Raw genomic sequence first — 15,561 nt, forward strand, 5'->3', positions numbered from 1 at the left:
TAAGAGGCTTTTTTTTTGTTTCAGTATAGTTTCTTTCTGATGAACCTGCAGGTTATGTTTGGTAAAAATCAACATAAAATCAGCAGGCTTCATGTAATCGGCCTTGTAGCAAAAACTGAATTTTTGGCAGCTGACTGATACGATTTAGGAATTGCAGACTCTTAGAATGATGGTATGTTCTTCCAAGAGGACCAGTTGCACAATTCCGTTAATGCCATAGTAAACATAGCATCCAGATCTATGGCTTTAAAATCCTTTTGCACCCACCTTATTCAGCATTGTGAAGTGACACCTGTGAAGCTGTATACACAAATATGTTGCTGCATACTGCACAATGGTACATTGTGCTTGTATTATAGACAACTATACACTTGCATATACCACAAGGATACTTGCTTTATAAACAAGTTGCTTATAACATGATGGTACTTGCTGTATAGACACATATATACATTTGCATATAACATGATGGTACATGCTGTGTAGACATAGGTACAGTTCCCTATGGCGGGATGGTACTTGCTGTATAGACACAGGTACAGTTCCCAATGGGGGGATGGTACTTGCTGTATAGACACAGGTACAGTTCCCAATGGGGGTATGGTATTTGCTGTATAGACAGGTACAGTTCCCTATAGCGGGATGGTACTTGCTGTATAGACACAGGTACAGTTCCCAATGGGGGGATGGTACTTGCTGTATAGACTGGTACAGTTCCCTATAGCGGGATGGTACTTGCTGTATAGACACAGGTACAGTTCCCTATAGCAAAATGGTACTTGCTGTACAGACACAGGTACAGTTCCCTATAGCGGATGGTACTTGCTGTATAGACACAGGTACAGTTCCCTACAGCACAATGGTACTTGCTGTATAGACACAGGTACAGTTCCCAATGGGGGAATGGTACTTGCTGTACAGACACAGGTACAGTTCCCTATAGCGGATGGTATTTGCTGCATAGACACAGCTACAGTTCTCTATAGCACAATGGTACTTGCTGTATAGACACAGGTACTGTTTCCTATAGCAGGATAGTACTTGCTGTATAGACAGGTACAGTTGTGTATAGCAGGATGGTACTTGCTGTATAGACACAGGTACAGTTCCCTTAGCGGGTGGTACTTGCTGTATAGACACAGGTACAGTTCCCTATAGCACAATGGTACTTGCTGTATAGACAGGTACAGTTGTGTATAGCAGGATGGTACTTGCTGTATAGACACAGGTACAGTTCCCTTAGCGGGTGGTACTTGCTGTATAGACACAGGTACAGTTCCCTATAGCACAATGGTACTTGCTGTATAGACACAGGTACAGTTCCCTATAGTGGGATGGTACTTGCTGTATAGACACAGGTACAGTTCCCTATCGCGGGGTGGTACTTGCTGTATAGACAGGTACAGTTGTGTATAGCAGGATGGTACTTGCTGTATAGACACAGGTACAGTTCCCTATAGCGGATGGTACTTGCTGTATAGATGCAGGTACTTATAGTGGGAATGTGGCACTTGCTGTAGAGAGGAGGCACATTTCCCTCACAGCAGGTTAGGTGCTGCACAGAAGCTAACTCGAATCAACCTGCATTTAGTTGTAGAGTATCCCTGGTATTCACACTATTAACAGTTCGTTGTTTTTAGGTAACGTCTGTGGCCGAAAATGATGTTATATGTCTTTATGTTCTTAAAGAATTCGATATATTTCGAACTGTTGTCAAGTGACCACGACTTCACTCGATCGGCCAATAATGATCAACTCCCCGTTTGTTTTATCGACCACGACTGTCTTTTGTGTCCAGTGAACACACCAACACTTGCTCCCATTGTGTTAAACTGGTCAGCTTCTCTTGTGCTATATTTGGCCAACCTAGGCGTCATTGCATGTGAAGTGTGTTTTCGTTCCACTTTGAACGACTTTGTCAAGTACTTGAAGGTAAGCGCGTCTGTTGTCAACTTTCCAGCAGATTAATCATGCCTGTATCCTAAATATATGAAACAATAATCGTTTACTTGCTACTCTACAGTTTGGGATGAAAGACACATTGCGTTTGTGTAAAAATTAGTTTAACTGCAGTGAAACAAAACCAATTATAAATAAATCAAAAGACAACAAAAATACGCAAAACCTATTTTGGTTAGACACAAGGCGTATTGGTATTATTGATCAAAGTTTAACTGCGATACCAGCATGTAGCAACAGTCAAAAATCATCACGAGTCACTGCTTCAAAAATTGTACGCCACCGTTCACATTTGATGTGATTGCAACCGTCAAACATCATCATGAGTCACTGCTTCAAAAACTGTACGCCACCGTTCATATTTGATGTGATTGCAACCGTCAAACATCATCATGAGTCACTGCTTCAAAGATTGTACGCCACCGTTCATATTTGATGTGATTGCAACCGTCAAACATCATCATGAGTCACTGCTTCAAACACTGTACACCACCGTTCATATTTGATGTGATTGCAACCGTCAAACATCATCATGAGTCACTGCTTCAAAAACTGTACACCACCGTTCATATTTGATGTGATTGCAACCGTCAAACATCATCATGAGTCACTGCTTCAAAAACTGTACACCACCGTTCACATTTGATGTGATTGCAACCGTCAAACATCATCATGAGTCACTGCTTCAAAAACTGTACGCCACCGTTCATATTTGATGTGATTGCAACCGTCAAACATCATCATGAGTCACTGCTTCAAAAACTGTACGCCACCGTTCATATTTGATGTGATTGCAACCGTCAAACATCATCATGGGTCACTGCTTCAAAAACTGTACACCACCGTTCATATTTGATGTGATTGCAACCGTCAAACATCATCATGAGTCACTGCTTCAAAAACTGTACACCACCGTTCATATTTGATGTGATTGCAACCGTCAAACATCATCAAGGTCACTGATTTCACTGTGCGCATTAAAGCGGTGAAACTATGATTGCTCTTGTACCTGATGAATCTGTACCTTTACAAGAAGTACAAAAATCAAACAGGTTACACCGACCAGAGAATGCGCTTCAATTTCATAGTGCCATTCTTTTATTTGACTTATTTATTCTTCAACAATGATTAATTATGCATACCGGTAGTTCAACGCCGCTTTGACCATATTTCCAGTTATATGGAAAGTTATATGGGCTGTCATGGACGTCGACCTCTTGCTGTAGTTCAGTGATTTGCCGGAAACCACCTGCACGGTTATGGTGCTGATAGACGAAGGAGTGAACTGGGATTCAGATCAACGATCACAGGTTTCTGGGGTACTGCACAGCGAACTGCCTCACTAAAGACAAGTACCGATTCATTTAGTGGATATTCTTCATATCCGGAAACTCTCAGTGATATACATTAACTTTGAAACTTGACCCCGGGTTAATACGTATGTATAGCTAGCGTCGGGGAATATAACAAAAGGCATGTGACCATCAGCAGCCATTATCTGCATGTGTCCACATTAGAGGAAATTCCATGTTCACGTTGTTCCTACTATTGTTCTGACCATTCTTATTAAAATCCAGTTTATCGCGGACTTTTCTGAAAACTATGAAACACTTTAAACAATGTTAATGTTTTCTTTATTAAAGAAATTGAACCTTAAATTAACGATACGTAATGGCCATGTGACAGAGCAGGTCTGTACTGTGGGGAGAGTGAGGCGTGTAGGAACGCCGTGTGTAAGGTCAGGGCAATCAAACCAATCAGCAATCCAATACAGCAGTTAGGTCACCACGGCGTGGACAACGGCCTATTCCCCATCGGTTCTCATGCCAGTGAAGCTGAATGCTATTTGAATATATCAGTGAAGGCTGCATCGATCGATGGTGGGCTCAACTTGACTCCCTGGTTGTAGGCACCAGACTGCAGTCGGTGGCGGGAAACATCTCGCGGCACTCGTGTCCTCCGTTCGCCCTTGATTCATTCATCCTCCTGAAGTCGCCGTCCCTGGTCCTGCTGCTGCCCCCGATCCACAACTATCTACACACCATGGATTTACACGGCCAGAGGGACTAAACTGTCACACTGAGGTATGGGCTCTTGGCTTTTCTCCCGAGTTGTTGACACTGGAAATGTCACGAGTTGATGTCACCTGATGACATGTTCTGTGAGTGTCTACAATAGTCGGTCCTCAAATAACTCCAGGATTGGTCAAATATACAGCCAATATCCTGTATTCCATTGTTTAAAAACAAGATTGATGCTAGTGACCGGTAACATGATCACCTTTTTCTAATTTAAACTGAGGCGGTGTTCATTTCACAATCAAATATGTCTCATTTCTTTGAATGTTTGGAATGCTGTTAGGAGCCGATCAATGCCGTAATCGGTCTATATGGAAACGTCCTCCGCTGCTACACAGAAGTCCTTACAACTGGGTATTCCCGCATGTGACTTTGTGAATGCGGTCGATGTGTTTGAGAATCACTTGTGGATACGTCTGTGTTGATATCTGCTGCACCGGCCATACATCACAATATCAGGTCTATACCCAGTAGGACCTTTCCAACTAGCAAACCGTATTGCCTAAGCCGTATTGCCTAAGCCGTATTGCCCAAACCGTATTGCCCAAACCGTACTGTCCAAACCGAATTGCCCAGACTGTACTGCCCAAAACGTATTACCCGAACCGTATTACCGGAACCGTATTTGCCCATACCGTATTAACCAAACCGTATTGTCCAAACCATATTTGCCCATACCGTATTAACCAAACCGTATTGTCCAAACCATATTTGCCCATACCGTATTAACCAAACCGTATTGTCCAAACCATATTACCCGAACCGTATTTGTCCAGATCGTGTTGTCAGTTCCATCGTTCTAAATTTGGCTGTCTCTATTTGAGCTAAATAGAGAAACACTATCTACCCCATCATGTATGCAGAATATGTGTAGCTGCCTGGAGAGTAATTAATTGCCAGTATGCGACAGCTGTGCATACCTACCTGCGTCGTGCATCCCAGATTTGTCGCACACAGCAGGGAGTCCATGAACTGGCTACCTAGTGAGCCAGGATGAGATGACACGATATCTGATCGGCCCGGCACAGAGTACCAGTTGACTTGGACTGCATGTGATATGCAGCTCACCTTACCCAGCCAACTGGTAGTATCATCAGCTGGAGGACCTTTGAGCACCGCGGGGGTAAATGCAGTATAAACAGTGTACACAGACCGGGGTATAGGTACTATAAAGGGAGTCGTTGAGACTTTTGTTACACAAACAAAAGGAAACATGCATGCCACACAATCATGCTCACCAAATGTCCTGTTCATGATCGTGTACATACTTATCTCCAGTAATGTATTAACGAGCTTAATGAATCTGCTTTCATTAACAGCTTTCAACCTGTTGGTTGCAGGCAAATGGAAGTCCGGTTTTAATGTATGACAAGATGCGGACGAATGCAGATGTTGATTACGGTCGATACCGACATCCTCAACTGAGTTGTTATACCACCTCTCCATAGGGCATGTCACTTTGTCAATTGCTCAACGTTGTGAATTTTGACAATGAAATTGTTCTTTAATGTCACATAGATCACACAACTGTCTAAACAGTATGGCTCTGCTCAGTAACACATCATCTATATTTCTCGTTTTTGAAGCACAGTTACGTTTTCCTTTAGTATTATATTTTAGATAAGATGGATATGTACCACCAGCAATAGCTGTTCACATGGGGCTTATGGACTTAACCGGTTTATGTCATGGGGTGTGTTCTAATCGTCACATGCAACCGGTTTATGTCATGGGGTGTGTTCTAATCGTCACATGCAACCGGTTTATGTCATGGGGTGTGTTCTAATCGTCACATGCAACCGGTTTATGTCATGGGGTGTGTTCTAATCGTCACATGCAACCGGTTTATGTCATGGGGTGTGTTCTAATCGCCACATGCAACCGGTTTATGTCATGGGGTGTGTTCTAATCGTCACATGCAACCGGTTTATGTCATGGGGTGTGTTCTAATCGTCACATGCAAGCAACTTCTGTCATGAACTTTTGGTCTGGGTTTGATCTGGAGTGAAAATGGACAGCGATTTACATCTGTGTGTGCTGTGAAGAAGTGATCGATAAATAAGGTTTACATGCATGTGCGCTGGTAGGTGATCGATTATGAAGGTGCAACATGTCATATTTGGGATTTCACTTTCTCAGAAAAGTACAAATTCTAGTACTTTTTTTTGGTTGAGTCCCATCCGGGATTCGAACCCGCACCCTCAGAGTCAGGCACCCAATCACCAGCATAAAGTCAGCCGCCTAGCCCGCTCAGCCTGCGCGACTTCCACCGCTAGGTGGCTGACTTTTTGTGCTGGCGATTAGGTGCCTGAATCTGAGGGTGCGGGTTCGAATCCCGGATGGGACTCAACCAAAAAAGTACTAGAATTATTTGTACTTTACTGAGAAAGAAAGTGAAATCCCAAATATGGTATATGTTGCATTTGACCACTTTCTAAAATGGCATCGTGTAATCATGATTATGAAGGTGTAGATGCATGAAGACGTGATTGACTGAGGTTTGCATGCAAGTATCCTGTAAAGAGGTGATCAATAAATAAGGTTTACATGCATGTGTGCTGTAAAGAGGTGATCAATAAATAAGGTTTACATGCATGTGTGCCGTAAAGAGGTGATCAATAAATAAGGTTTACATGCATGTGTGCTGTAAAGAGGTGATCAATAAATAAGGTTTACATGCATGTCTGCTATAAAGAGGTAATCGATATATAAGGTTAACATGCATATGTGTTGTCAAGAGGTGATCAATATGTAAGGTTTACATGCATGTGTGATGCAAAGAGGTGATCCATTAAAAAATGTGGAATATGAACAGGTTTTACACCTATCTGTGAATACAATAAATGCGGGCAATGAAGATGTTGATTAAAGGCGTGCTTAGCTCACATTATCCTATGTAATAAGATGTTTATGCCACGCAGAGGTTGACATGTATGTTTGAAATGTAGATGCATTACCAATGTATATACTGTGTATAGATCCTCCTTACAAACACGTTTGCTTACGTTTGTCAAGCGCTTGTCATTTAACATTAATCCTTAGCGCACCTGCATTTTGACAAACTGCCAGCTTACTATAATAAATGGTAGAGGAAACTATTCAACTAATTACCTTATAACAGAGGAACAACAACAATGGTAATGTTTGTCGCTGACCATTTGTAGATTAGTCATTGGCTGTTAGAACGGCTATATACACAAACAACAACAGTAATCAAACTTCGTGTTATAATGAGGAAAGCATGTAACTGACATCTTGTGAGCATTGGAAGCTCTAACCTCTGCACTGGTTAATTGATCAGTGTGTTGGACACAGCTTCGCGACAGTCCCGAGGTCACTGCCTCCACTTCTCAAGACATGATTTATGGTGTTTAAGATGGGTATTTGACCAACCCTGGTGTTCGCCATCTGTTCTTTCATCAAAGGACATTTACCCATTTAGCCACCTATTCTGTTTACGGCGTGATTTCAAGTCAGAACGAACCTTCAAGAATGTCCCGAGCATTCTTCATTGGGGAAATGTCAGAGCAGCACATGGCCTCCGGCAAATGGTTATCGAGTTAACGGTGCATGGGATTTATAAGCTGTGTGTCGTGACATCTGACAATGTCTTTTTGAGATAAAGTAATCTTGTCTCCCCCGTGGTGTGGGTGAGAGTCGACGCCGCCACGGCCAACATGTGACCAAGGTGTCTTATTGGCACGCCCAGGACTTGTCAGTGACTGCTGACGCTAGCACATCAGACTACCAGGCTCGTACATAGTCACAGTAGACAGACTTCCTTAGCTGAAGTAGGTTAACATCTCATCAGGCCCACAAGCAATGATAATCTGGGTACTGTGGTCATGTGATAAAATCATTAACCACGCCATTCTTGTCAATCTTGCAGCTTGGAAACTATAAATCTTGACATAAACAACCAACGCTACATCAGGTCGTTGTACTGGTGTTTGTACAGGCCTTATGTACTCCAGGCTACATCTGATTGTTAATTCCCGTACAACTCCCAGGCTACATCAGGTTGTTGTACAGGATTTATGTACTCCATGCCACATCAGGCCGTTGTACTGGTGTTTGTACTCCAGGCTACATCAGCTTGATAAGCCTTGTACAGCTCACAAGCTACATCAGGTTGTTGTACAGGGTTTATGTACTCCAGGCTACATCAATTTGTTATACAGGATTTATGTACTCCATGCCACATCACGTTGTTGTACAGGTTTTATGTACTCCAGGCTACATCAGGTTGTTGTACAGGGTTTATGTACTCCAGGCTACATCAGGTTGTTGTACAGGGTTTATGTACTCCAGGCTACATCAAGTTGTAGTACAGGTTTTATGTACTCCAGTCTACATCAGGTTGTTGTACAGGGTTTATGTACTCCAGGCTACATCAGGTTGTTGTACAGGTTTTATGTACTCCAGGCTACATCAGGTTGTTGTACAGGGTTTATGTACTCCAGGCTACATCAGGTTGTTGTACAGGTTTTATGTACTCCAGGCTACATCAAGTTGTTGTACAGGGTTTATGTACTCCAGGCTACATCAGGTTGTTGTACAGGGTTTATGTACTCCAGGCTACATCAGGTTGTAGTACAGGTTTTATGTACTCCAGTCTACATCAGGTTGTTGTACAGGTTTTATGTACTCCAAGCTACATCAGGTTGTTGTACAGGGTTTATGTACTCCAGGCTACATCAAGTTGTTGTACAGGTTTTATGTACTCCAGGCTACATCAAGTTGTTGTACAGGGTTTATGTACTCCAGGCTACATCAAGTTCTTGTACAGGTTTTATGTACTCCAGGCTACATCAGGTTGTTGCACAGGTTTTATGTACTCCAGGCTACATCAGGTTGTTGTACAGGTTTTATGTACTCCAGCCTACATCAGGTTGTAGTACAGATTTTATGTACTCCAGGCCACATCAGGTTGTTGTACAGGTTTTATATACTCCGGGCTACATCAGGATGTTGTACAGGGTTTATGTACTCCAGGCTACATCAAGTTGTTGTACAGGTTTTATGTACTCCAGGCTACATCAGGTTGTTGTACAGGTTTTATGTACTTCAGGCTACATCAAGTTGTTGTACAGGTTTTATGTACTCCAGGCTACATCAAGTTGTTGTACAGGGTTTATGTACTCCAGGCTACATCAGGTTGTTGTACAGGTTTTATGTACTCCAGGCTACATCAAGTTGTTGTACAGGGTTTATGTACTCCAGGCTACATTAGGTTGTTGTACAGGGTTTATGTACTCCAGGCTACATCAGGTTGTTGTACAGGTTTTATGTACTCCAGGCTACATCAGGTTGTTGTACAGGGTTTATGTACTCCAGGCTACATCAGGTTGTTGTACAGGTTTTATGTACTCCAGGCTACATCAGGTTGTTGTACAGGTTTTATGTACTCCAGGCTACATCAAGTTGTTGTACAGGTTTTATGTACTCCAGGCTACATCAAGTTGTAGTACAGGTTTTATGTACTCCATGCTACATCAGGTTGTTGTACAGTGTTTATGTACTCCAGGCTACATCAGGTTGTTGTACAGGGTTTACGTACTCCGGGCTACATCAAGTTGTAGTACAGGTTTTATGTACTCCAGGCTACATCAGGTTGTTGTACAGGTTTTAGGTACTCCAGGCTACATCAGGTTGTTGTACAGGTTTTATGTACTCCAGGCTACATCAAGTTGTAGTACAGGTTTTATGTACTCCAGGCTACATCAGGTTGTTGTACAGGGTTTACGTACTCCGGGCTACATCAAGTTGTTGTACAGGTTTTATGTACTCCATGCTACATCAGGTTGTTGTACAGGGTTTATGTACTCCAGGCTACATCAGGTTGTTGTACAGGGTTTACGTACTCCGGGCTACATCAAGTTGTTGTACAGGGTTTATGTACTCCATGCTACATCAGGTTGTTGTACAGTGTTTATGTACTCCAGGCTACATCAGGTTGTTGTACAGGGTTTATGTACTCCATGCTACATCAGGTTGTTGTACAGGGTTTATGTACTCCAGGCTACATCAGGTTGTTGTACAGGGTTTACGTACTCCGGGCTACATCAAGTTGTTGTACAGGGTTTATGTACTCCAGGCTACATCAGGTTGTTGTACAGGGTTTATGTACTCCAGGCTACATCAGGTTGTTGTACTTCCTGTAACCAGTAACTAATTGCCATCATGCCAGAGTCCATTGTTTAAGACAATGATGTTGACATGCAGACAAGACGGTATGTCCACTGGTGTTCTACATGTCTGTATTATGTATGAAGGATGGGAAAGGTCCTGCTACTAGGTCGGGGTGGATAGAGGTTAAGCCCGATAGGAGCTCTGACGGTCGGTCATTAAACAGTGACTTAAACTTAACTTTCTTTCAGTCATGCCGCAGTTCAAGGCAGTGTGGCGGACTAGAAGGCTCATCAGTGACTTGGACATAACCCTGTGTAGCCCAGTGCTTGGTCCCTACTGCAGCTCATGGCTATTGATTGCTATAGTGCTATAGTTGTTTGATTCTCTACAGCCTCTGTCAAGTCGCTACGCCATCACCATCTATCTCTGCTGCCAGTCGTGGTGGGAAGACCATTCCCTTAGGAAATCCCAAGTTGTCAATACAACCACGATAACCCGAACCGATAATGACGACGACCTCGACAAGAACATTCTAGTTTCCAACATGGTGGATAAACCCTTGAATGTTCATACCCACAAAACATCCCTACGTCACAATCGACCGACTGCTGAAGCTGCAGTCAACGATGTGAAACACAGCGCTGCTTCAATTATCTCTTTACTTGTTCATCACTGTGGAATGTGATGCCATTATCGACCAATTTTCTCACTGACAATCACCTTCATCGTCGTCTTGCATAAGCATGTGTGGATTCAGCTCCTAGTAAAATCAAGATATCTCCTACATAAATGCTGTATTGGGACTCCTACTGTATACGTTCGGGTGAAAAACGGCCGTATGTCATGCTATGGCCGCTGAAAGTAATTACGCCCCATACGCAGAGAGACACAACAACTGCTTTACCTCTGCCACCACTGTACAGCAATTCTCAGTGTTGTTTCATCCGTATAGTTACATCAGTACGTTGGCTATCACAGCTGTGGTATATATGTCCATATCCAGCGTATTATATGTATGAAGCCAGTATGTACACCAGTAGGTTGCAAACGATCCGAGGCATGTAAATGTTGGCATACATGTGTGAAAATATAAAAGTCAGTGTGTTGTAAGTATGATACATGTCTATGGCATGCACGATAGCAACACAAGCATAGACCTTAAAGCTTCTGTCTGTATAAATAATGGAAACTGTCTGGAAACAATCTTTCTCCATGACCAGTGGGTTATGCAATGGCTGTAGTACGCTAATGTTGCCACGTCGGGAGATGCAGCAACGCCCGCAAATAGCATCAAAGAATTCGACGTGGAAATTCAATTTCCCTCTTGTCATGTATTAGCGATAGGTGTCCAAACATAAAAGAAACATTCTTTTGTTCATATAAACCGGCCCATGCCTTTCTCGCTGATGCTCAACACTGGTTTTTGTTGTCGTGGTTGCTGGTCTGTTAGTGGTCAGTGAACACACCGTTGATAAGCAGGCCCAGTCTGACATAATATTGTACTTCATTGTTTATTGTTCTGTGGTGTCAGCTGTAATCCACTGATTTCATAATGCGTTACTATAGGACCACACAGGGTATGGTATTAGATATCAAGCATGGTCTTGCAACATGTGTCTAATTGACCATTTACTGGCTTGGTACAGTTGTGGCAACTACTGCCTTGTTTCAGACACATACTATTTCTTAAATTGGCTTGATATTAAATGTATCATCCACTGACTTGGTTGTCGAAAATTGGTTAAATGCAGGTGTATAAAGTGTAAGCTATTGTCTTAGTGCCGATATAGAACGTGTAAACTATTGTCTTAGTGCTGATATAGAATTGTAAACTATTGTGTTAGTGCAGATATAGAATGTGTAAGCTATTGGCTTGGAACAGAAATGAATCAAGTGTAATCTTACGATAACTGACTAAAGTACCTAAGATTTGGGTTATGTGACGTCTTTAACATTGAGATCTGAAATGGGCATCATACAGTTTAGTTTTGATAAAGGTGTTCAATGAATATGACAGTGTTGCAGTTATACAGTGTGCAAAATGTTGCCTCAGCTGGGTTATATCGGTACAATGTTGTTGCAGCTCTGTTATGGATTTAACATTTTTTATAACTATGATGAATGTGTTAAACCTTTTACAGCTGCCTGATATGTTAAGTTGTGTTACGGCTATGTAGTGTATTCCATTTGTTACAGCTGTTTGGTGTATTTAACATTTGTTACAGTCGTATAGTGTATTTAACATTTGTTACAGTCGCGTAGTGTATTTAACGTTTGTTACAGTCGTGTAGTGTATTTAACGTTTGTTACAGTCGTGTAGTGTATTTAACATTTGCTACAGTCGTATAATATTTAACATTTGTGACAGATGTGTAGTATTCAACATGTTACAGAAATGTAGTGTGTAAACGTTTCTTACAGCTGTGTAGTATTTAATATATACCACAGCTCTGTAGTGTTTAACATATGTTACTGCTCTGTATAGTGTTAAACATACAGATGTGTAATGTTTAACATGTTGCAGCTATGCAGCACACGAACATTTCTTACATATGTGTAGTGTTGTGTAACGTTTGTTATAGCTGTGTAATTTAGCATTTGTTACAGCCATGCAGTGTGTTAAACATTTCTTACAGATGTGTAGTGTTTAACATTCTATACAGATGTGTAGTGTTTAACATTCTATAAAGATGTGTAGTGTTTAACATTCTATACAGATGTGTAGTGTTTAACATTCTATACAGATGTGTAGTGTTTAAAGCATTTGTTACAGAAGTGTAGTGTGTTAAGCATTTCTTACATATATGTGGTGTGTTGAGCATTTCTTACAGATGTGTTTTTTGTTAAGCATGTGTTACAGATGTGTAGTGTTTTAAGCATTTGTTACAGAAGTGTAGCGTGTTAAGCATGTGTTACGGATGTGTGGTGTGTTAAGCATTTTTTACAGCTGTGCAGTGTTTGACTTTTGTTACAAGTGTGCCGTGTTTATGATATGTCCTTAAGTTGTTTAATGCTTATTACATGGATGTGAGTGTTAAAATGTTCTTGATGAAGTTAAATAATGTGTTTGATGGTGTATTGTCAAAGCTATACAATGTGATTTGGATTGCTTTGAAGAATGGCATAATGTGGTAATATTGTGCTGTTACAGCTATGCTGGAGGCCAGATTGCCAGGATGCGACTGTCGACGGTGCTATTGCAGGTGACAGCGTTTCTGGGCTTCACCACCTTGCCAGTAGAAGGTAACCAACCCATCATGTTTTTAATACATATGGGAACTATGTCACAATACAAGTCGGCTAGTTGTGGTATGCATCTTTGGCAGTGACGCAGTCTTACAGCGTAAACATATATGTCCAGCTGAGTGACTTAATTAATATGTTCAATGTATCGCGTGATGCATCGCACACGATTACAAGTATTTCCGATTAAAAAGAAACGAAGTGTTTTTCCACCGTCTCCTTCCTAAGTGGAACCGTCAGTTACCTCTACCAGTCACATGTTTATTCCACCTGCTACAAAGAAATGTGACAATGAATGTCCTCGTGACTTTGAAACAGAACATTTTATGACATATACTCCGTTCTAAATGTGTCTGTTCCAGGCTTTCTGTGCAAATGGTCTAACGAAGGCTGCAGTTCTGACCGGGAGTGTTGCAGCGAGAGATGCGAACAGGGTCACCCCGGCACCGATGCCCGTTGCACCAAGAGCGTGCTCCACCAGCGCTGTTTGTACACCTACCAGTGCGAGGACAGACTCAAGTGTGGCTCACACAACAAATGCTGCTCCAACTACTGGGGGACGTGCCGCAGACCCTCCGATTGTTGTAATAAGATGCACTATTGTTTGGAAGTGGACGGCTTCTACTACAAACGCTGCCTCTCCGGCACAAATGTTAACATCAACGCCGCATCACAGCCACGAGTGTTTTCCCCATATGTCTTCACAACTTTTTTCATAATTCTTGCACGTTTTACATCTTCATGTTTTTGATTAAATTTTAATACCTTTCTTACCGCCTCTGTTACTGCAGAACATGGTAATCAAAGTTGTTTCAGTATTTGGCAAGACGTCAGATCGTCTTTGGAAGGTGCGGATATTGTGATGTCTGGGCCTCAACCCGTTGGGTTTTATCCTTGAAATATGTCATCCAACACAAGGCAAACTAACACGTCCAAAGCCTCATGCTTACATAGAAAACGGGTACCCACGTGGACTTGGGGTGTGTTCACCTACTGTTAGACACAAGCTTGGTTCGGTTCTGCGACAGTTTACCTTTAACTATGGAAATTAAGATATTGATATCATACGCTTCCCGTTATCACATATCACTCTACGCCGACTTGCCATAGATGACGGCATAAAACCCCCTTGACTCTTACTCACTTGACTGAGACCGCGCTGTGTGAGCACCACCACAGTCGTGTGGCCACACGTAGAAGTCATGGGCGAGTCCTACACACATACTGGCACCCTACAACCAAGATACTTCCTAGATATATACTGACACCTTACAACCAAGACAATAAGGTGGAACATTGAGGTGTCTACGCGTGTACTTGAAATCTTCCCATTACAACAGTTAGCCCTTCACGTGCAGAAATATGCAGTCAGATTATGACAGAAACGGTAAACCTTTATGAGTTATTGAAAAGGGTTAGATGTGTGTGTGTGATTTCTCAAAGTTTTCAACCTTTTTATCTTTGAGCACTTTTTGCATTTTCTTATTACATAAATATATAGATGATTTCATATTAAATAAATAATAAATGAACGAATTCATATTCTTTTTATGCATTTCTCATTTATGGGTACCGACTTAGTAGCTCTACGAGTTGATTCAACCTGTACGGTTAGATAATGGGAATACTGAACAACAACGGTGATTTGGTGAACGCGAATAGTCGATAGACGGTGCTCTCAACCGACAACAAAGGACAACATCTCGTCGCCACCAGGATGTTTGGTTGGGTGTATACACACCTCTCTGGAAAACACGTTAAATATATAATGTATGAATGCATTCGTTTAAGGTTTCATCTTTTGGGGATCAAACACATCCCGCCCATTCAGTTAAACCTGGAATGTCGAGATGGACGAGTTGTGTGTAGCACGTAGGAAACAACAATTGAACCAAAAACGTCTAGTCCGTTTAACAATGAGGCATATGTAATGTCTTGTGCATGGTCGTTCAGTGGTACAAATTGCCATTACATGTTTAGTCATGGTTTAAGCATGGACAGTACATACATTTCTCTTTCATGACAAACCGTATACCATTTACCCAAAAAAAACACCAATAAACAAACACCTCAACACTAACTTAAGAATAGACACCGACATCAGCAAATATATCACAGGATATTTTGCCGTTATCATATATTCAACCAT

At 41.8% G+C, this 15,561-nt stretch overlaps 1 protein-coding gene across 1 annotated transcript; it reads left to right on the forward strand.

The window, feature by feature from the left end:
- Positions 1-3,641: 3,641 nt before the first annotated feature.
- On the forward strand, positions 3,642-14,959 carry LOC137281512 (uncharacterized). Its single transcript, XM_067812777.1, has 3 exons — positions 3,642-4,043; positions 13,321-13,412; positions 13,775-14,959. Exons 2-3 carry the CDS (start codon positions 13,346-13,348, stop codon positions 14,161-14,163), a joined length of 456 nt encoding a protein of 151 aa, XP_067668878.1. The 5' UTR covers positions 3,642-4,043; positions 13,321-13,345; the 3' UTR covers positions 14,164-14,959.
- The last annotated feature ends 602 nt before the right edge of the window (positions 14,960-15,561 follow it).

Source organism: Haliotis asinina, chromosome 4 (assembly GCF_037392515.1).
Source record: "Haliotis asinina isolate JCU_RB_2024 chromosome 4, JCU_Hal_asi_v2, whole genome shotgun sequence".
Taxonomy (NCBI): Eukaryota; Metazoa; Mollusca; class Gastropoda; order Lepetellida; family Haliotidae; genus Haliotis; species Haliotis asinina.